Source organism: Lissotriton vulgaris, chromosome 7, assembly GCF_964263255.1.
Source record: "Lissotriton vulgaris chromosome 7, aLisVul1.2, whole genome shotgun sequence".
Classification (NCBI taxonomy): Eukaryota; Metazoa; Chordata; class Amphibia; order Caudata; family Salamandridae; genus Lissotriton; species Lissotriton vulgaris.
The window spans coordinates 520,792,822-520,817,183 of NC_141695.1; the positions used below are offsets into that span (position 1 = coordinate 520,792,822).

The 24,362-nt window shown below is 42.7% G+C and overlaps 1 protein-coding gene across 3 annotated transcripts in view; it reads left to right on the forward strand.

The window, feature by feature from the left end:
• The window catches only part of TBCD (tubulin folding cofactor D), a 2,218,561-nt gene that overhangs the window by 1,333,371 nt on the left and 860,828 nt on the right, over positions 1–24,362 (forward strand). For all 3 annotated transcript variants that reach the window (XM_086930600.1, XM_086930601.1, XM_086930602.1), the window contains one exon: positions 6,474–6,547. In XM_086930600.1, coding sequence (XP_086786726.1) covers positions 6,474–6,547 — 74 coding nt within the window. The remainder of the gene's footprint in view (positions 1–6,473; positions 6,548–24,362) is intronic.

Genomic DNA, 24,362 nt, shown 5'->3' on the forward strand with positions numbered 1-24,362 from the left:
CCTCCCTCTCACTTACTCACTCCCTCTCACTCACTCCTCCCTCTCACTCCCTCCCTCCCTCCCACTCACTCACTCCCTCTCACTCACTCCTTCTCACTCCCTCCCTCACTCCCACTCACTCACTCACTCCCTCCCTCTCACTCACTCCCTCCCTCCTACTCTCTCCCTCCCACTCTCTCCCTCCCACTCTCTCCCTCCCACTCCTTCCCTCTCACTCCCTTTCACTCACTCCCTCCCTCTCACTCCCTCCCTCTCACTCCCTCCCTCTCACTCCTCCCTCCCTCCCTCTCACTCACTCCCCCCCTCTCACTCACTTCTCCCTCTCACTCTCACTCCCTCTCCATCCCCCCTCCCCTTCCCTTTCCCTCCCACTCCCTCTGTCCCCCTCTGTCATCTCACCCTGTCTGTGCGCCAGCCGGGGCGCACACACACTCCCAGCCGCACCCGAGCACTTAACAGGTCTTTAAAAGACCATTTGCATGTTAATGTGGCCTTTGTATTTCACCTCTTCTTAGGCCCCTGCCGCTTTACTCTGGCCATTGCTAGGATCGCCCGGCCGGCAGCTCCCACAGACCAGCAGAGTCTCTTGCGCTGCTGCAGACACTTAAAAAAGTAACGTAAAACACAGGTATGATGTCTCGGGGGTCCGCAGGCCGCCAGGAAAGGCTTGCCGGGCCGCCCCAGGCCCGCGGGTGTACTATGAGTACTCCTGCTCTAGTGCCTTGCGTTACATTATCGCCTTACCAAACATTGGGCGCCATGTAGTGTAGTTCCTATATTCCCAATAGGTTCTGCACATTGGAATAACATAAACAGCAGTGTAGACGTAGGACTGAGGTCAACTAGGTCTCTACTGACTATGTTCGACTTAATTAGGTTTTTGCCAGCTAGCTCAGAGGTCACTAGAAACTTTCTCGAATGTTCAGGAAAGGGTTAACCGTCCTGATTTAGACAAGAAGGGAATAGTTTCTGACAACCGCATAAACATGACAACTTTGCTCCCTCAGAATAAAGAGTGTATCTCTAGCGTTGTGTGAAAACAATAGACAGCTATTTCACTCAGTCAATCGTGCATGCTTAATTTCACCAGAGTGCAGAGAAATAGAGAGACGGACGTTTTCAATAAAAGGTGTTATTTTATTGAGCTGTCTTCTTTCTCATGCAAGAGAAATGAATTGCCACTATTGCAATACTTATTATAAAATAGAGTGCGTACAGTAAAAGTAGTATTATGAAATAATACTGTAAAAGCATTGATATAATTTCTTAGCCATATGATACTTTAAAATGGATAAAATATATGCATACATAAAAACATTGACTAACGAACTCAACTGGTGCTTCTAAGATACGCCTACCCCGGTGTACCTGACCTAAGCCTAATACGTGGGAAGGAGTAAGTAAGTTGCAGTTTTAAGTTAAGGTTTTTGCCAAGAATCGGAATCAAGAATTCTATCTAAGGTTTTAATCCGCTCCGTACCTTGTATCTCGCTTCTCAGGACTCGATCTCTCAGCAACCCGTGAGGGTGACTTGGGAACACCGGAGCTGGATTTCCTCGGCTGGAGAAAAAGACAGTGTCTCTCTCAGTGCGTCGAAGGGAGGGGCTTTTCCTTTGGCTCTAGCAACAGCTGGGCTCCCGGGCAAGTAAAACGTCGCTCTGCTCCCCACCACCGTGTGTTTGCTTAAGGCAACATTGGTATATTTATACCTGAAAGGTGCCGGGTTTGACGTAAGGTTGGACATAAGACGTCACTAAGAACTAACAGTTCTTTCAGGACTCCAGGAGTTCTTGTGCAAATCAAAACAAAAGCAGGGGGAATTCCCGGGCTGCTGGAGGCTTGGTTTGTTTAAAGAATGCGTTGTGCTTTCTAGGAGTCTATGGGAGTAGCCTTGCCGTGTTTTGGACTGCATGGGCTATTACTAAATATGGATATGATTCCTATGCCTTTATAAGGATATTATTTGTTATAACCACATAAGGGCATGAATCGGGAATATCGAATTAGGGTCTTAGATAGAAATACAACAGACCTACATTGATCACACTAGTCCTTAATGTGGGCATTTCCTGCCTTTATTACCTTAATACGATCAATCAATCAATCAGCATTTGTAAAGCGCAACACTGTCACCTCTATGGGTATGTGGGCTCTGATCTATACAATGCTTTTACATAACACCATGCCTAAAATTTATAAAGGCATGCAGCACATCTCCTCTTCAGTCTACAATGATGTAATCACTTTACCCACACATATACTCAGCCTAATGGCTTGTTTGCGCTGTATCACATACATACATACATACATACACTACACTTCATGTGATGAAGGAAATGTTGATCTTCAAAGTACTCTGCTGAAGCATATAGAACATTACAGGGCTGCACATCCAGGCACCGTACCAAATTATTCTTATCTTACAAACACCTAGTTTCAGCCTCTTAAAACAAAATGTGCCTGCACCCAGCGTCGTAACACTATTTCGGGTAAGAACCCCAAACGAAGCTTCATCTCCGATGCAATTTTCTGCTTCAAAAATACATCTGTCCAGATCCAGTTGTTATTATGTCCAGGTGAGACATAAAGACCCTTGTGTTCTGTTTTGCCTATGACTTGTAACCACTTTACTAAATGTCAATGTCTATAGTTGCAAGACAGACTATCTCTCACCACTCAAACACCTATGAATGAACCTAAACAATTCTGTAACATACTTACGTATGAAGGTCTATTGGCACCTCATCAGCTTCCTCCTACAGACAGTGCTTGGGTGCAGCTTCACAGCAGCATAAACATCATGGAAGAAATAAAAAATGATAGAATAAATCACTCAACAGGACAACCAGCTATTACGAACAGTTGTCAAACTAAATTAGTGCACATATGTTGTAATAGCTTTGCTATAGGCCAACAGGTTGATACTTAAATGTTTGTTTTTCTTAATTCTCGGGGGAAGTGAGAGAGTTTCTCAGGTGCAGTGATGGTACGCAGTGATGCACTGTAAAACAAGACAGTGCATAGCGACTATGAAACATAAGATGACTTTCTGTAAGACAATTGCCTGAAAGTGAACAACAACTTAGACAATCTGTTCTCAGGTAAGAGGTTGTCATGGACTATTGGATAACATGTCTAGTATAAGCTTTGAATACTGCCTCTTGCAGTTTTACACAACAGTTGATAGGGGTTTGTACGAGAGTTTACGATTAAGTTTGGTGTTATGTTATGTTAAAAATGACTTGTAAAGCACAGCAAATACACATAGGTGTATTGGCGCTGCTTCAGCATTGCTCAGACATGACAATGCAGTTAAAATGTAGGTTTCTAACAGTTAAAAAGCCATGTTTTCAAAGCTTTCTGGAAAGGCCAAAGGTCTGGAATAGATTTAATATGAGCTGGGAGGGTGTTCCACAGCCTAGCTGCCTTCCAGGTGAAGCTCCTTTTACCCCAGGAAGCACGTCTGAAGGTTGGAACAATTAAATTATTTGCGTTGTGAGATCTCACATTTCTGGCTGGGCTATACCAGATGAAACTCTGCTGTAGATGTTTCGAGGCTATGTCATGGATGTTCTTATGGGTGATACATAAGGCCTTAAAAACGATTCTCTGGCTGACCGCTAGTAAGTGGAGCTTACGTAAAGCTTCTCTGGCGGATTGGGATTCCCATGAGCAAACGTGCTGCTGTATTCGGTCATTGCAGTGATCTAGTCTGCACATGACTAGTGCCGTCATAACTGTTTTCTGTAATGTCACAGGATGATAAGGTAGAATTTTCTTTCCTGTTTTGATGATGAATTCGGCAGAGGACATGACAGCTTTAACTTGGTTGCCATGTGTCAATTTATTGTCCATCTGCACTCCCAGGTTTTTTACTTTCTTTACGGGTCCAGGGGCAATACCTAGCTCTTGAGGCCACTATCTGGGGGATCAAAAAGAAGTGTCTTTGCCAAACAAAAATGATTTCGGTTTTTCTTGAGTTTAGTTTGAGGCAGTTAAAACTCATCTATTCACTGATTGCCAGCATGCAGTTGCTAAATCTGATGTTAATATGCTTGATATTACTGGCTAAGAAAATGACAATCTGAGTGTCGTCCGCATAGGATGTGAGGGAGAAGCCGAAAGATTTGATCAGAGCTGCCAGAGGAGTTAGGTAAACATTAAATAAGTTGGGACTTAGTTAAGACCCCTGGGCGACTCCACAATGGAGGAAAAGGAGATCTGATAAAAAGTCTCCAGCTGACACTGATTGTTCTCTCTCACTAAGAAAGGATTTCAAGCGAGCTCGAGCTTTTCCTTTCACTCCTGTCTCAATGCAGTATGATTGACAGTGTCAAGTGCCACCGAGAAATCGTACAAATTCAGTGCTGCTTTACCACCTTTATCCAGGCTGGATCTGAGCTCTTAAGGAGCCACGATCAGAGTGGTCTTTGTACTATGTGCTTTTCTGAATCTGAATTGTGTCTGGTCAAGGAGTTTATTGAAAAAGGATGAATATGGAGAGTTGTTGATTCATTAATTTCTCTACTATTTTCACAGGGAGTGGAATCCTTGAGATGGGATAATAACTATTAGGCTCCTGTGGGTTAGGGTTACGTTTTTTTTTTATTAGTGTGTGTGGGTGTAGATACCCTTTTCCATTGTTTAAGAAAAGAACCTGTGTTGAACATAATGTTGAATATTGTTGTCAATTGATTTGTAATGGCATCAGTAGCCTTTCTTACATTTAATGGAACACAGGGATCTGATGGCGAACCTGATTTAGCTAAATTTATTAGCTCAGCTACTTGGTCGTGTTTTGAGAGGGGAGAAATCAATAAATGATACATCTTCAGGAGGGATATGCCCCATTGTAGCGTCATTTGACTTGGACTTCTTGTGGGTCTAGAAATTATTGAAGATACCATCTACATTAGCGAATGTATTGCAGAAGTCTGGGTTGTTTTCAATTGAGTTGGTGCCCAGAGGGATGTAGAGTTTTTTCACTATTAGGAATAGCTCCTTAGTGAAGTTTTTAGCTAGTTCAATTATTTGAGTGAAATATCGATATCCCCCCCCCTCATTATTAGTGCCTTATATTCTGCAAAATTGTGTTTATACTTTATTTTTTAAGTGTTATTGTAATCTGCTCTCCATTTATCTTCTTGTCTCCTGCATTTTTATTTCAAGGATCTTAATTTATCTGAAAACCAAGGTGCTGCCCGTTTCTCTATATCCTGTTTAGTCTGTTTTACTGGTGCCAGGGAGGAGACCACTAACTAAGCCAATTGGAATAGCCACTGACTAGCAGTTCTAAGTCATCTGTGTTAGGAGGTTGATGCTCAGATAGAAGCTGGTTGGTCTGAAGTTTATGCCAGACCTTTTGTGTTTGACGTACGTGAGGCCATCTTGTGCAAGTGTTAATTTGGGCCACGCTTATTAAAAAAAATATTGCACGGTGGTAGGACTACTTTAATGATAAGATATTAGGAATTTTCAAAGAATGGTTGTTCGTAAAAATACCATCCAGTAAGTGACCTGCCAAATGAGTGGGGTCGTTGACCTTTTGAGTAAGACCAGATATATCAACTAAGGACTCAGGGTCTTTTTCTTTTAAGAGCTTTATATGAAAATTATAATCACCTAAAATTGTGTACTCTGGGTATTGTAGGCAGGATTCAAAGATGGTGGCGGCCTCCTGTAGTAATTTGTTACTGGGCCCTGGAGGTTGGTAGATATCCATTCTCTTGTTGGTTTGGGTGTTTGTAAGTTTAATATTGTATGCGAGCGCCTCGCATTCTAATAAGGGGGCAGGTTGAAATGATGCTTTCATGTAGTCACAGTAGATCATGGCAACCACCCCCGTCCCTTTTTCTGCTGTCTTTCTAGTCTAAAAACAGTATAGCCTGCTGGAATGGCTGCAACGAGGTAAGTCTGATCTGTCCATGTTTCTGTCATAAAGATAATGTCTAGATTCTGGGCATCGAGGAGGTCACCGAATTCCACCTTATATTTTACAAAGGGACGTGCATTAACTAATACACAAGTAATGGAATTTTACTTACTTCGTCGCTGAGTATGTGTGTCAATGACCTCTATAAGGGCCCTTCTGAATTCTATCTGCGTCTTGCAGTTGTGACATGTCAGCGTCGATCTGCTAGTAATGTCAATAAGGTTACATTTGGTACAGTCTGTGTCCTTACCTGAAGTATTCAATGGTTAAGTGCCTCACTGGAATACTGTATCTTGGAAGAAGGTTGTTGGCAGCTGGAGGTGCCAGAGGGTTTGGCTATAAGCATTGTGTTAGCACAGAAGGGTGCAGACAGGCTTACCTTTGACGCGCCAGCAGTGCGGACGCACTACCATATATGTTTAAATACTGTAAATAACAATGAATGAGATGGGTCCTTATAAACTTGTTAAAGCACATTGTCTGCTTTCACGAACGACCACTATGGATCTGTTGATATGGGACTTTCCTCTTCTCATTACAGTGTTATTCGTGAACTCGCAACTAAAGCACTGAGCAAGTTGACACCTGGAGCTACAGAGTACATGACTAGTCATGGTAAGGCAAAACTGAACTGAGTTTTAATAGGTTTACAACCATGATGCTGCAATACACAGCACTGGAATGTTGATATTGCTAAGTAAATAGATGTCATTCAACATGAGCTCTACCCATCTAACAAATATATTTTCTTGTGTTATCTTAACTTGTAATGGTATTGCACTCAGAACTGTCAATCAAATTTTATCAGAGTGCATACTGCCTCCAAATGTGTCTGTACATGAAATGTTTCGTATCTTATTGTAAAACCCACATCAGAACATGAATGTTTTTTGGAATTGATGATTTTTAATTATGTGAAAGAATCTCATATAATTATGTGTTGAAGGTTAAATTGCAAGCACTTCCAAAGCAGAATACATCTCGCCTCCGAAATTCGTTCTTTTACACCGCTAGAGGTTGATATTGGGAGAACTGTGCTTAGGATGTTGGAGACTACTGTTTTAGAATGGTGTTAATGCAGTCAGTCAGGAGGGTTCTATAGAGTAAAATGTCCTTGTTCCCACAAAGGAAAGTTACAGTGCTATTAAGGGCATGGAAGCAAAGATTACACTTTAATTTCTTTACTACTCAATTATAACAGTCAGTCAAGAACAATACATAACAAGACTACATCTCATGTGAGTCTCACGGCCTGAACTACCAATCACATTGATGAAAAATAACCAATAACTGTCTAGATTGTCTCAAGAAGTCTTCAGTTCAAGATTACTCTGTCTCTGTCTGTGTGTAAATCTTCAAGAATCAAACCTCCGCACAATGATGCTGAATAGAAAGCTGTTCTGTTTTTGTTCACCTGCTGTGAAGAAGAAAATAGAATTTTAACGGACATCCCACACAAATGTAAACCCCTCTGAACAGAAACAAGCATTGATTACAGCGATCAGCAAAAATAACCAACAAATTGTTTAATATGTTGAGGGTAGATTGAAACAGTTATATATGAAAATGAGAGGTGAGATAATCCTGACCTCAATCAATCAATCAATCAGAGTACTTGTAAAGTGCGCTACTTACCCGTGAGGGTCCCAAGGCGCTGAGGGGAGGGGGGGTGCTGCTACTGCTCGAAGAGCCAGTTCTTAAGGAGTCTTCTGAAGGCAAGTAGGTCTTAGGTCTGCAGTATGTGGGTAGGGAGGGTGTTCCAGGTCTTGGCGGCGAGGTATGAGAAGGATCTGCCGCCGGAGGTCGTTCGTTGGATGCGGGGGACAGTGGTGTGGGCAAGGCGGCGGAGCGGAGCTGGTGGGTGGGGGTGTGGAAGCTGAGTCTGCTGTTCGGGTAGGCTGATCCGGCGTTGTGGAGTGCTTTGTGTGTGTGGGTGAGGAGCTTGAAGGTGATCCTCTTGTCAACGGGGAGCCAGTGTAGATCTCTCAGGTGGGGGGTGATTTGGCTGCGGCGGGGGACGTTGACGATCAGTCGGGCGGAGGCGTTTTGGATGCGCTGTAGTCGTCGTAGGTGTTTGGCTGGGATTTCTGCGTAGAGTCCAATCTGCTGCTGACGAGGGCCTGTGTCACCGTTCTTCTTGTTTCGGTCGGGATCCACTTGTAGATCCTGCGGAGCATGCAGAGGGTGTTGTAGCAGGAGGAGGAGACGGCGTTGACCTGCTTAGACATGGAGAGGGAGGAGTCGAGGATGAATCCTAGATTGCGTGCATGGTCGGTGGGTGTTGGTGCTGTTCCCAGTGTGGTCGGCCACCAGGAGTCGTCCCTGGCTGAGGGGGTGGATCCGAGGATGAGGACCTCCGTCTTGTCCGAGTTCAGCTTCAGACGGCTGCTCCTCATCCACTCGGCGACGGCCTTCATTCCCTCGTGGAGGTTGGTTTGGCGGTGTGCGCGTCCTTGGTGAGGGAGAGGATGAGCTGGGTGTCGTCAGCGTAGGAGATGATGTTGAGGTCGTGATGGCGGGCCACTTGTGCGAGGGGGGCCATGTAGACGTTGAACAGCGTTGGGCTGAGGGATGAGACCTGGGGGATGCCACAGATAATGTCGGTGGCTTTGGATCGGAAGGGTGGGAGGCGGACGCTCTGGGTTCTGCCCGAGAGGAAGGAGGTGGTCCAGTCAAGAGCCTTCTCTTGGATTCCGGCTTCTAGGAGGCGTGTCTTTAGAGTGCGATGGCAGACCGTGTCGAAGGCGGCTGACAGGTCCAGGAGGATGAGGGCTGATGTTTCACCGTTGTCTAGTTGGCGCCTGATGTCGTCTGTGGCGGCGATGAGGGCTGTCTCGGTGCTGTGGTTTTGTCTGAATCCGGACTGGGACGGATCCAAGATGTTGTTGTCTTCAAGGTGGCGGGCCAGTTGCATGTTGACGATTTTCTCGATGACCTTTGCCGGGAACAGGAGCAGGGAGATGGGCCGTAAGTTCTTGAGGTCCTTGGGGTCCGCTTTGGGCTTCTTGAGGAGGACGTTGATTTTGGCGTGCTTCCAGCTTCCGGGAATGTCGCTGTTTCGAAGGAGTTGTTGATGACCTTCCGTAGTTAGGGTGCGATGGCTGTGTCTGCTTTGTTGAATATGTGGTGTGGGCATGGGTCAGATGGAGATCCTGAGTGAATGGAGTTCACGACCTTGCATGTCTCGTCGTCGTTGACGTTGGACTAGGTCAGGCGGTTGGTGCTGGTGCTGTTCACAGGGGAGGTGGAGTCTGGCGTAGTCGGGGCGGTCGTGGTGTTGAAGCTGTTGTGGATGTCAGCGATCTTGCGGTGGAAGAAGATGACTAGTGAGTCGCACAGTTCTTGTGAGGGTGGGATGTCTTTGGCGCTTGGGTTGGAGAGTTCCTTTACAATGCTGAAGAGCTCTTTGCTGTTGTGTGCGTTGTTATCCAAGCGATCTTTGAAGGAGGATCTCTTGGCTAATCTGATGAGGTGGTGGTGTCTGTGGGTGGCGTCCATGCTCAAACGTCCTGTGAGGCTCCTTAGCACATAGTGTTATAAGTGGAAATGACATGCCTCAATGGGAGCTTTAAAACTTGTTTGAAAAATGGTACAAGCTATAACGTCTCACATGTTCTGCCTAAAATCAGCTCGGGCTGAAAACGAGGAAACCTGTCTTTCTTTGATTGGTAATGTATGAGTGGCAGTAGAGCTTGTAAAGGCACTATATTGGGTGAAGTGCAGTGCTGACATTACATGGCGGACGCATACAGCTGTGAAGGGATTGGTAAGAAAAGCAAGGAAACCCAAATGAAATAAAGACCTAAATTTATAGAAGAACCACATAGAGCTTCTGCAGTTTTAACAGGGCGGACGAGACCTGCAGTTGTGACAACATAGACGACTGCTGCACCAAAAACCCCAGAACCAGTTCTCCATAGAAGAGAGCCCTGTACAAATGACCACTTCCACTAGTTCGCTGTGAAACAGGGAGACCTGGATTATAAAGTCGGCTGGCCCACTGGCATCCCTCACTGCTCTGGCGCTGTCAATACAACTCGCTGTATCCGAGTGAGATATTTACAGATTCATTACCCATACAATCCAATCCAACTAGACAATCTCATTCCAGCACTCTTCACGGTAAAAGCAAGCCTCAGAACCAAGGGACTCGAAACAGGCACCTTGGGAGTTGGTGGTGCTGAAGAAAAGGACAGCTGAAGGGGGGGAAAATAAACAGTATGGGGTGGGTGGGGTTTGAAAAAAACAGGATGGGGGGCAGGTGGAAGAAGTAAAAAAAATGCTTATGACGCGGCCAGCTTTGACCGTGCCATAGCATTTAAACAATCATTTTAAAAAATGGTGTCTGATTTACAGTGTGAGCAGAAGATGCCCAGCAGGGGAAACTAATTAAACTTGATTATTCTGTGCTTGCTCCATGCGCACTGAAAGGAACAAAGTGACATATGGCAAACGCTTCCCAATTAGAAGGCAAAAAAGAAGATTAACAATGCCGTAAACAAATGGTGAGCAATGGGTGGGTTCCAAGCCCAAAAGTCTTGCAAGCAATAGCGTATGCACTAATGCAAGCTCACACATGCAAGACCTAAAAAACAGAAAGGAGTTGTATTAAACTGAAGGCTTTATTTAACATTATAGACCACTATTCGTTGGTTTTTGTCCAGGTAATTGACATTTTAACCGTTAGTCTCATTGGCTACTTAATTGGCTACTGCGCAGCAATGGCAAAGAAGTCGTAGTCATCAGGGATACAGTCTTTTCATGGGCCATTCTGGACAGGTTTTGATTGTTCGTTGTCCATATGATTGGTAATCTCATCCCAGGGACTCCTAGTTCATGTATTCTTTTTATATATGGTTCATACTGTAGCTGTGCCATAAAAAAAGAAAAGCATTGTCCTCGTCTCAAGTCCTACCATAGGATTCTGAACCACTTTCATAGGTTTGACTTTGTCAAAAGCATCTGAGAAATTAAGACAGATTAATACTGCCACTAACCACTTGCCCACAACCAGTAATCATTCTTCTCGTATATTCCCTAATTTGGAATTTCCTGAACTCTGTATTGCAAACTGGTTTAACATTCGTGTCATTTAACATAGCAACAGTTGGTGAAAATGCTGTTACTTTTTACACCACTTTGACATAAGATTCCATCATCAAATTGGTTCCATATGATGTACGTATTGCCAGTTTTCATTTACTATACAAGCATATAAAAATGTGTGTGTTGATTGAGCCACGTGATTGGCCACACAAAGTGTTGTGACCTATGATGCACTTTACCTTTCCGTATTTTTGGAAGCTGATGAGTGAGCACAGTACTTCTGACCACTAATCTAAGTACTAATCTAGGACCCTGATCAATACTGTGACCTTATGCCCCTATACGGCTATAATCCCTTTGTGACCCTATATTGGCATAACCGATCAAATGCAATATTCAGAAACTCGTCTCTGGCCTCACACGAACAGAGCCACATTTCAGAATCGCTTCCTCTGCAACTTCCTTTGCAGCTCATTAGTGCAATGACATAGCAGAAGTTACTATCTAAGATTCCTAGATTAATACTCCGAGTTCTTCAACAAGATAAAACTCAGCAACCTGGGAAAGCCCCACTTACTATGTTTTGATTAGTAATAGAACTCTAATGAGCACTGATAGACGATCACTTCCTAGTGACATCTTTATTGACGTCTAATGTCCAAAAACGTACGTCAAACCAGGCACCTTTCAGGTATAAATATTACCAACGTTGCCTTAAGCAAACGCTGAAGCTGCTGCTGTTATGCTGATGATACCATCACTGCTATCATTACTGCTATCGCTGCTAACGAGTGAACGATGGTGTGGTGAACTTAGGAGCTGAACAGCTGTCTGCCTGCACGAGCCCAGCAGACGCAAGCTGCCCGTGGACGCTGCCCCTCCTCTTCCTCGACGCGCTGAGAGAGACGCTGTCTTTTCTCCTGCCGAGAAATCCAGCTCCGGCGTTTCCAGCCTACTCTTGCGAGTGACTGGGATATCGAGTCCCTGGAAGGAGATACCAGACCTCCAGCATTCTATTCCAGAGGTATGGTGTTGACTAAACCCTTAGAGAGAATTCTTGAAGCAAACCTTTGCAAAACCAACTTACTTAAAGCTACTTACTTACTCCCCTCCCAAGTATTAGGCTTAGGTCAGGTACACTGGGGTAGGCGTAGTTAGAAGTACCAGTTGAGTATTTTAGCCTAATGTATATATGAATGTATATATGTTTAATTCATTTTAAACCATTGTATGGCTAAGAAACCATATCAATGCTTTTACAGTATTATTTCGTAATACTCATTTTACTGTACGTACTTTTTATAATAACAAGTCTTGCAATTGTGGCAATTCATTTCTCTTGTACGAGAAGAAAGACTGTTCAATAAATAATACCTTTTATTGAAAACGCCTGTCTCTCTATTCTCTACATATTGTGAAAGTAATCTGCACAACAACTGACTGAGTAAAATAACTGTCTATTGTTCACACGACTCTAGAGATTGACTCTTATCTGAGGAGCAAAGTTGTCATGTTGCACGGTTGTTGGAAAACTGAATCCCTTCTTGTCTGTACCAGGGAAGCTGATCACTTCCTATTCAGTCAAGAAAGTTTCCAGTGACCTCTGAGCTAGTTGGTAACAAACCCAATTAAGTTTAGCATAGTCAGTAGAGGCCTGGAAGATCCGCACTTCTACGTCGATACTACTGTTTATGTTATTCCAATGCGCAGGGCCTATTGGGAAAATAGGAACTACACTACATGGCGCCCAACGTTTGGTAAGGCGATAAACTAACGCAAGACGTTAGAGTAACTCAGTCGTGCATTTTTTACACAAGCACTTTCTCCCGTAAATACTCCAATAGACGTCTGAAGTGGGTGAAAGGTTAAAATCCGCCCGAACTCAGTAGGAAGAGATTCCTATGTAAGGCTCTGGTTTATTCAACGTTGAAGGATACAGTGTTCCAAAATATTGTGCACCTAATCTTTATCTCCTTGGAGACCTGCTCTGCAAAACCTGCATTTATAAAATGTCAGTAGAAAACAACGGAACTGATGCCGCAGTAGATGCGACTCAGCAGGGTCCCGACGGGACTCCTGAACCGGGTGCAATAATCATCCCGGCACATTTAAGAAAATCTATAACCTCAAAACTTATAGAAAACGGACTGACCACACAAGGTGGCACAGTCGTCTTCGTGATCGAGGCACACGAATATCGGCAGACAGAGGTATTCTATTCATGGATAAAATTTCCAGCGGCAAACGCTGCAACACATGAGTTCCACTATTACAAAATAGGGGATCCACCGGGAGAGTACGCTCCTTTCGAGGAGATTGAAATCCCATTAAAATACCAAGAACATTTACTTTGGTTTAAAGGCGCCCTAAAACACAATGATCATATTACGAGGCTCGGTCCACTAGGTAGACCAGGAGCAACGTGGCCGGTTCTAGCCAGCTACACACCACAAACGGACATTGAAAAAATGTCAAAAGAAGAGCTGTTAGTACAGCTAAAAACATTAATTAAAATACATAGGCAATTAGTCCAATATGTAATGCGGACTGCAACAGTCCAACCAGCTGTTAATGTATCACAGCTGACCCCTCATCAGGGGAACACTAATAAAAGTTACACCACAGAACATACAGTCATGTCTTGGTAAAACACCCGTAAAAAGGGAACAAATTCCTTTCTGGTTAGCGCAGAAAATTACTCAAATAGAGGCAGTATTTCCGGATACCACCCCTATCGAGAAATACAGAATCTTGACCATCTGCCTTCCTATGGGAATCGCACCACACGTGGAGGACTGTGACACTTGGGGTACAGTCTTTGCTTCCATTTACACAAAAACACATGGTGTTCCGTCTATGGCGGTATTACCAGATGTACTAAGACAGATTCAAAATGAATACGGTCCAGAACCTGCTTTAACTTCAAGAAGGTCTCGGCTATATTATTAGCCAACATAAAAGGAGAAGCAGCATCTGTGGTGATCCGCCAGAAGTTGAAGCAAACAGATATAACAGATCAACCAATTGAGCTTGCCAGAATCATAGAAAAATGCTATGAAGAACTAGGTAGAGACAGCTTGGGTGGGAAGCCAGTAAAGCCCCAACTGCTCGAAAATCCTGAAAAATTATTTATTAAAAATAATTCAAACACTCCTAAGAAGAGCTGGGATGGAAATAAACAATCCACTCCCAAGGAAAAAAGTTTTCCAGTCCAGAGGAAGGTCTCCTCGACGGAGGGAAAGAACTCCGACTCGAGAACACCAGTCTCCCCAGAGGGAGCCCTCTGAGAAAAGATATAACCTTAGAAATAGGGATAATTTGAAGAAGCCTGATAGATATCAAAGTATTGATACACGTCCCTCTCGATCTTTTTCGCAAAAATCGGAAAGAAGAGGACGGTCAGACCCAGGAGAGCACACCAAGTCCAAAGACAAGGAACCTGCTCAGAGTAAAAAATCTCAATTTCCGAAAAAGAAGGTAGCCAGTATTAGAGTAATCAACCATGCCGAGAATACTGAGGACACAGTTGAAAAACGGGGAGTTGTCACAGACAATGCTAGACAGTGCAGCAGAAATCAGTATAGCCCGCAAGATCTTGATGAGCCATCTGGAGACAGTGGACACGAATGAATACATTCAGGTTGAAACTGCCGACACCAGACTTAGGGAGCCCCATAAGATATGCGAAATAACATTGCGTATAGAGGGTGATAAGACTAGGAAAATAAGGGGTCTTTTTTGGGATAAACTCTCAAAAGGCTATGATATTCTGTTAGCTGAAAAAGATTGGCCCCCAGAGTTTGTCAGGGAGTGCCCTCGTGGCGAAGAAATGATTATGCCTGCCTTCTCGAATCACATTCCGATTCACAAAAAATATACTTATGCAAGGAAATGGGCAGTAGCCCAGGCACCGGCATTATATAAAAATCATGTAGGATGGGATGAGGACTCTCCTCCCCACAAAATCCAGTTAAAAAGTGAACCAACTGCACAAGGCAGTATCCCATTAAGCAAGAAGCTAAAAAACAAGTCAGGGAGATTTTAGATCAACTTGAATACCAGGGGGTGATTGAAACATGCACCTCTCAAATGAACAATCCTTTGTTTCCTGTCTCCAAGCCAGACAATTCATATCGTCTAGTTTTGGACTACAGACACCTTAATGCATGTTGCAAAACATTTGCAGTACAAAATTCGCATAGTGCTGCACTGATGAACAACATAGTTGGGAAAAAATATAAAACGACATTAGACATATCTAATGGTTTCTTTTGTCAAAACATTGCACCAGAAAGCAGATACTTGACCGCTTTCTCCGTAATGGGGTCACAGAAAAATTTCTGTAGGCTCCCACAGGGGTTCAAGAACAGCCCAGGACTATTCTCAGCTAGAGTAACAGAGTTACTACAAATATATGATGATGAGGCATTATCTTACGTAGATGATATCTATCTCACAGATGACGACTTGGAGACTCACTTGAAAAGAGTGAACACTATTATACTTGGGTTCGCAGCAGAGGGTTACAAATTCAACTTTAAAAAGTCTCGAATTGCCCATCTGACAGTATTATTTTTAGGATACGAATTATCAAGTGAAGGGAAAAGCCTAGCGGACAACTTCTTAGAGAAGTGCGCTGTACTCCAAGCTCCAAAAATGCTGAAGAATTTACAATCGATTCTAGGCTTTCTGAATTTTGGTAGAACATACATTCTAAATTACGCAGAGAGGGTTAAACCTCTCTACGAACTAATCAAACCTGATTTCAAACAAATCAATTGGACTCAAAAACACACAGAAATTTTGAGAACATTGCAAACAGACATGTTAGCAAAAACAAAATTAGATACACGTGACAACACACGCAATCTTGTAATCCGAGTCATCCCTGGTAGATGCAGATTCACGTATCTGACCTCTAATGAGGGAGGAAAAGGTACCAATTTCAATTAAATCTCACTTGTACACACAAGCAGAAAAAACATTCAGTCACACAGAAAATACTGTGAAAGCAGTGCAAATTGCATTAGTGAATGAACGAGAACTAGCACATGGCAAAAGGATTAATATCCTCACAGCGGAATCCGCCTTCGAGGCGCTATTCAGCCCAGTAAACGTGCCTACAGTGTCACTGGATCCGAAATGGATACAGTGTGTAGATTCTCTAGGAGCGGAAGATGTGAAATACTATTTCGCCCCGCAATTCGAAGAGCTGAATGATTTAGAATATGAAGAAGAATATCCTCTGCCAATCAAACTTCTGCCTCTCCCACAGTACGCCTGTATAATCTATACAGATAGATTTGTACAGCATTTCAACGTAGAGAACAAATCCTACGATGCAGCCTGCGCGATTGTTAAAAGTCGTTGGCTGTGCGGTAAATTCAGACCGAAAATAACAAAACTGAATCAGTGAAGTACTGTTAGGCTCAGAGAGAAGAAATCAGATCTTTAAAGATGGCGCTTGAAAATGCAGAACGTGAATTCCCAACACAATTGTGTGCGATTCTCATTTTTGCGTCAACTCTTACAATAATAAGTTGCAGAGCTGGATTGAAAACGATTACAAAGATGACACAGGTGCCACAATAAAGCATAAATTGCTCTGGAAACAGGTAGCTCTTTTTCAGAAAGAACTACAAAAGACTCCCGTGATACACGCACAGAGTCTTCAACGTGATGGCGTTCACGTTGCAGGGAATTCATTGGCTAATACAGCCACAGCGGAAGCAACTAAACCGGCTTCCGTAGCCACAAAAAAGCGTGCAGAAAAATACATAGACGGGGAAACCATGCTGGCAGTCAAAACGTCCGTAAAAGGCGACTGTGTAGCACTACCCGTGAACTATCCACTCAATTATGCATACATAATTGATGCAAACTCCGTTCCTTTTGCTCGAATCCCTGGAGTGGGGGATAGGGTAATTCCAAACATGAAGCGCAGAGGTTTCCTATTACAGGAAGCACATATGGGGTTGGGTCTGAGACACCAAACAATCAGGGACTCTCTGAGAGAATTAGAATCAGAGTACTGGTGGCCGGAAATGAGTGAAGGTATTCATGAGTTTGCAAAAAACTGTGAAGACTGCAACAGAGATCGCAGTGGTGAACCGGCCAGTGTAGTGTCAGAAGCCCTAATAGAAAGCCTTAGGCAATCTATCCGCGCTATCAAAAAAGAGAAACGCGTCCCATTGTACATCATTAAGGCTAAACACACTTGAAAAATGTGGCCTCCAGCGCTCGGCTGACGCCAGAACGGTTATAAAAGATCTGTGAGTCTTTATCAGCACATACGCAATTGCCATGTTCCATTCTGACCAGGGTCCTGCTTTCAGCTCTCAAGCTTATAAGGAGGCCATGGCCAGCATGGGAGTTGGGTTGCAGTATTCTTGTCCGTCACACCCCGAAGGGAACAGTGTGGTAGAAAGAAAAAACCGGGACATAAAGCAATCTATAACAGCGAAGGTATTAGGTTCGGGTGCTGGGTGGGTCAAACATTTAATAAGTGTCCAAATCAGTCTTAATAATTTGCCAAGAAATTCTCTAAAAGGTTTCATCCCATACGAACTATTGTTCGGAACTAGAATGTGAGTTTAGGACCTAGATAGTCAGGTATCAGTGGTACAAGATAAGAAAACAGACTCTGACATCAAAGATCGTTTGGCTGTTTTACAGGACTTGAACGAAACAAGAAAATCCTTAAGCAACATAAAGTTAAAGCAACAGCCAGCTACCACTGACGAGGCACCACCAGCAACAGCCCCAGCAAGGCCTGTCTGGATTCCAAAGATTGGGGATCTAGTCAAAGAAAAAATAGCGGCGAAGAAGGAATTTGGGCCTTCTTACAGAAAAGCAGTACCTGTCTTAGCTATCAACGGAACAAGATCAGTAGTACTACCGCCCCTTGCTGGTAAAAAGGAGAACAGAGTTGTATCAATCGACCTGGTAAAACCACAAGCATCTGGCCTATAATCAACAGTAGGCCCAGTGGACTCCCGAGAAACAACAGAATACCCAAACTTGCAACAATCCAAGAGGTTCAAACTGAAAGACTAATCACATTCGATCAGCCTGCAGTGCACAGAGAGGGACTATGCAATAATGCCATGGAACTCGTGCCTCTTGAGACACAGATTGAAACAGTTCGTCAAGAAACACCAGTCTACAATAATGTGGCATCTGAATGTGCTACCGAAAGACAGATTGAAAGAACAATCCCAACAATTGACAGAACTGCCTCTGGTTATTTCATCAACTTCGACAACTTTTCCGAGGATCAAAGCAACCCCGAAGTGATGCCAGAAACAAAAAAGACTTTCAAAGAAAAAGCAACAGAACTCTTTCAACAAATCAAAGAAGTATATCTGGATGCACCATTGATTGAGCATTGGATTATTTCGGGGGTATTCATACTCCTACTATGCCTAATTTTAGTTTTAATTTTAGGAAAGCTTATTACAATACAATGGACACAGCAAGTCAGAACATCAACTTAGTCCTCAAACCACACAGATCATCCCACGTGAAGAAAAGAGAACTGTCAACAGTAAACGTCACAGCCATTCCAATACCCGGTGGGGTAGTATGGGAGAAACCTGACTATGAGATCTATGGTCCGGTCGAGATCCTGAAGTATCCTCATCAACTGAAGGTTTCCTTAAGTGACTTTGTAAAACCTAGTACATTCTCTGATGATTGGGACTTTGACAGTATTAATAATATGATGTCTGATTTAGTAATGTCAGCTAGATTCACAGATCATGATTATTTACAAGGTTCGTCTAGTTATGAACAGATGTTCTGCTTCACACATTATGGTGACCATTACTTGCATAAATCTGCACAGCCTAGAAATGTTTTTAAGTATAACCAATGGGAACATTGTGCTACACCACCTAAAAGCAGTTCTAAAACATTCTTTGAGAAATTCAAGTACTTCTCAGGGTTTAACACCAGTGATGCAGAAACATTTTATTACAAACTGTTAGATAAAACAGGATTGAAAACAATGCTGACAAACACTAAATTGATATATTCAGAAGCATTTTATGAAAAAATGATGACATTTGGTTTTGATTATTGGAAAAATAACATTGAAACAAAAACCATCTGGGGTACGAAAGATTGGCAGGTACAAGGCCTAGAAGCATTATTCAGAACCTGCATGATACCAGAACAAATGATGTTTTTAAATGACACAATTCATCAAACATCCTGTCTTGGCTAGCTAAGATCAAAGACCTAAACAAACCGTCTATTCCAAAGCCAATACCTGAAAATGCAACAACAGATATTGAGATAGACGCAACAAAAATTTTACATTTTAACAGAACACATCCTGATTGGAAAAAGTGGTTAATCTGGCCTACTGACACAAACAACTGTCAAGATAGATTCCTGAATAAAACACAAGGGTTAAAAATGACCAGACAAGACCCTAGATACTCCCAGAGACCACATCCAGGGATAGTAACAACATACAGTGTAGGGAAACTCTGCCTCGAATGGCTAGGATCATCCACACTGGCTGAAATTAAGCAACACTTGTCTTTACTTAAAGATGGTGCTGATTTGCGCGATTTTATTATGGGACCACGCAAACAGCGTCAGAAGCGTTTCATAGCGACCAGTATATATGCTGCATACAACGAGGCTTGGAAAGTCACACTAATTGAAACAGCTGAAAAAATACGAGAAATTGATCATATTAATTTGGAAAAATCACTTTCTGTAGTGGACAATGGGTTAATGACTCTGTCCTCCAGAATATATTCGTTGGACAACATTGTATCATCTGCCTTTGACATAATAGACAGAGACTTGCTAATGTTACAGCATGGCCAGTCGCAATTACGTTCTATTGTACAATTAGGCTGGACGCTGCAAAATCTTCGTTCAGGCTATGTGCCTTGGCGTTTAATCAACACAACGTCATTATTTTCCATTTTTAACCTTACTGATAAACAAATCAGTTTGGCACAGAAAGGAGCAGACTATACAATCCTGAGCATCGAAAAACTTTAGAGATTACCTTTGACAATGTCAGAAAGTCCTGTCATTGAATGGATAATACACGGGATTATCACAATTCCGATAACAACTTTCCGATTTAAAAAGTGCCTTGAATACATACCTACTGGCCAGTATGAACGATTGGGTAAAGGATATGTTAAGTCAGCATGGAAATTACCATACACACATTCATGCTATAGTGACAGCAACAAAAATGTATTTCTTAGTGGTGAAAACTGTAAACATTCACTAAGCGGTATACTTTTGTGCCAGGGTATTGATTTACACGGAGCCTGTGAAGGTAATTCTAACAACCTTTCATGACACCAGCTTGTCACACCTGCAACTCAGATAGAGCCTTTCTTTATGCAACTCGCGAATGGGAGTTACATTCTAGGAACGGATCACAGATGTTGTGGCCTTTTGCCAGGGAAATCGTATCTCGTAAGCGTAACTTCCATGGTCAAATGCTGTATGCAAGCATTGTTTCCGAGCGGCCCTGGAGACATAGAGACTCCCATCTGGCCTCGTCTGAATTTCTCTTCTATACGAATTGATACTTTAAGCAGAATGAAGTCTGTGCATTTGCAGACAACGGTGCCCATCACGTCATCAAAAGAGATGTATGATCTCCTCGTTGCAAGGACAGCTACGGAGGTTCATGACCTTTTATCAACAAATTGCCCCGTGCATTTCGTAGAAATGATTAGCCAACTCCTTAACATGTCTAGTGCCACAGGCATCCCAGGCATATTTAAGACGATTTTTACGGGACTGCTAACACCATTCAAAGCAATTCTGGGAATCATTCCTAATTTTGTCCATTCGGTCTTTGGCGGCATACCCCTATTTTTGGGACTTGTAGCAGGCATTTTATTTTTGACCCTCCTGCTTCGATATGTCAAGCCAAAGCTCAGACATGACTCCTACGAGGATGGAAGAAACAATCCTAGCAGTGCGCTACCGGGACAGAATAACTAGAGTCCTTGGATTGGCCAGGCTGAGAGATCTAAACATGACCTGGTTCCTTTCATTCAGACCGATATGGCAAAACTGCATCTTACCTGTGCTACGATGTATGCTATGCGGAGATGAGTGCGTGTTGGACATCTGTCTTGCACTTCCATCAGCAGTACCAATGGATATCGATACTTTGCTCAGTCCGATAACGGCTCACGCATTGTGTTGTCCCCAGCGGCTACCAATCCTGATGACGGCATTCGTTGAGACTCCTGTACTACGACTAGGTGGTAACAGTGGAGCGAGTGACAAAAGCAACATCACCCAGGTACGACCTTCTGTGAGCATTGCTGATCCAGACTTTGATGACAGCAATCATTCTCACACCTACCAAGTTACAGCACTATCGAATTTAGTCGAACTGTCACCTGATTTTGTAGACCAATTCTTTGAGAGCCTGTCTGATATGATGTTCTCACCCGAACAGAAACAATAACTTTAGAAAAGCATTCCGACACACAGCGTTCCCATGAACTCTGAATTCGGCCTTCAGTTTTGAACAACAAAAACTGCTAAAAGCATTGGAACTCTATTCCCCCGTTCTACAAGAATTCTTTTGAATTGAACACTTTTTAAAAGATATTCACTTTTTTTTGGCACGAAAATTCTTTGCTTAAAGTAGACCTATTCATAGAGAACAGAAGCTCCGACTTCTATTTAGGTAAATCTAGAGACATAATAACTTTCAACCAGCCTCTAGCACATTTTACTGCAATGCATTTCTATGTGATGAAATTATCTCACACTTCTTTTCTGTATTCAGAGATATTTCATGTGTAATTCTTTTTGCAAAATCGTTCATTGATTGCATATGCTATAATTTGAATGATTTCTATGCTTCAAAAACGTACAGTACCTATATTTTCACATATTACAAATACGCCTATTTCAAATGCATATATGTATTTTGGGGTGGGCAATGTTACACATGCATCTTATTGCTCTAGTTTTAGTAATTTGATGGACATGAATTCGTAGAGTGGGTGTCGCGTTCTAATCTAGGACCCTGATCGATACTGTGACCTTATGCCCCTATACGGCTATAATCCCTTTGTGACCCTATATTGGCATAACCGATCAAATGCAATATTCAGAAACTCGTCTCTGGCCTCACACGAACAGAGCCACATTTCAGAATCGCTTCCTCTTCAACTTCCTTTGCAGCTCATTAGTGCAATGACATAGCAGAAGTTACTATCTAAGATTCCTAGATTAACACTCCGAGTTCTTCAACAAGATAAAACTCAGCAACCTGGGAAAGCCCCGCTTGCTATGTTTTGATTAGTAATAGAACTCTAATGAGCACTGATAGACGATCACTTCCTAGTGACATCTTTATTGACGTCTTATGTCCAAAAACTTACGTCAAACCAGGCACCTTTCAGGTATAAATATTACCAACATTGCCTTAAGCAAATGCTGAAGCTGCTGCTGTTATGCTGATGATACCATCGCTGCTATCATTACTGCTATCGCTGCTAACGAGCGAACGATGGTGTGGTGAACTTAGGAGCTGAACAGCCGTCCCCCTGCAAGAGCCCAGCAGATGCAAGCTGCCCGCGGACGCTGCCCCTCCTCTTCCTCGACGCGCTGAGAGAGACTCTGTCTTTTCTCCTGCCGAGAAATCCAGCTCCGATGTTTCCAGCCTACTCTTGCGAGTGACTGGGATATCGAGTCCCTGGAAGGAGATACCAGACCTCCAGCATTCTATTCCAGAGGTATGGTGTTGACTAAACCCTTAGAGAGAATTCTTGAAGCAAACCTTGGCAAAACCAACTTAACTTAAAGCTACTTACTTACTCCCCTCCCAAGTATTAGGCTTAGGTCAGGTACACTGGGGTAGGCGTAGTTAGAAGCACCAGTTGAGTATTTTAGCCTAATGTATATATGAATGTATATATGTTTTATTCATTTTAAACCGTTGTATGGCTAAGAAACCATATCAATGCTTTTACAGTATTATTTCGTAATACTCATTTTACTGTACGTACTTTTTATAATAACAAGTCTTGCAATTGTGGCAATTCATTTCTCTTGTACGAGAAGAAAGAATGTTCAATAAATAATACCTTTTATTGAAAACGCCCGTCTCTCTATTCTCTACATATTGTGAAAGTAATCTGCACAACAACTGACTGAGTAAAATAACTGTCTATTGTTCACACGACTCTAGAGATTGACTCTTATCTGAGGAGCAAAGTTGTCATGTTGCACGGTTGTTGGAAAACTGAATCCCTTCTTGTCTGTACCAGGGAAGCTGATCACTTCCTATTCAGTCAAGAAAGTTTCCAGTGACCTCTGAGCTAGTTGGTAACAAACCCAATTAAGTTTAGCATAGTCAGTAGAGGCCTGGAAGATCCGCACTTCTACGTCGATACTACTGTTTATGTTATTCCAATGCGCAGGGCCTATTGGGAAAATAGGAACTACACTACAAATGAGTGCGAGGGAAGAAATAAGACCACACTTTGGATCCAAGGATTAATGGAACTAATATCTAAAATACAAAAAAGAGTACCAAATAGAGAACATCATGGAGATTCCAAATGAATGTGAATATGTCGTTATTTTGGTTATTTACAGCAGCAATGCTTTCTTTGGAGTAGGGGGATAGTTTGTCACCAATCTCTTCTAAATCCCTGCTGTAACATCAGTATATGTAGGCGACACTGCTACTTGAGTGAATCCTAGATATTGTCATACAAACATCTGCTCCAGATTTAGGTGCTCATCTCCGGTGGTAGATTTACATACTTATCTTATTGGCCCCAAACTTTCACCTTCTTATATTTGAGTTGTCGGGGAAAATGTTGGCTGTTTACATATTAATGATTCTTCATGTGTTGTACCATTATTGCTATGACTTTAAATCTGAAAAAGAGTGACCATGGATTTCCCCTCGCAAATTACTGAAGACAGTTTAACAAGTCTGATTGGCTGTAGTAGTAGATCAGTGGAAATATGTGGGAGTAGGCGAACAAGACCTTGCTTATTGTGTTAACATCAGGCGGAGAAGCCAGTAGGTGTTAAACACATTATGAATGTATGATTGGCTGACAAGAGACCCCTGACGGCTGCATGTTAAGTGCCCTATAAAGTTAACCTGATCTTTTACTGTACTTATCCGATGTCACTCCAGCCATCCCTCTAACTCATCACTAATGGCTTTTCTCAGCATAATCCTCTCTATGCTTGTGACACCTATCTGTTGCACCTGAACCTGAATATCCCTTTTCATCTGAATGTTATTCCTCTCTATTGTCTCCAACCTAATTGATATCGCTGGGCAGACCCAGTAAAGTTCCTTAACGGTATAATAAACATCATGTACTTTCCACGTCCCATACCATCT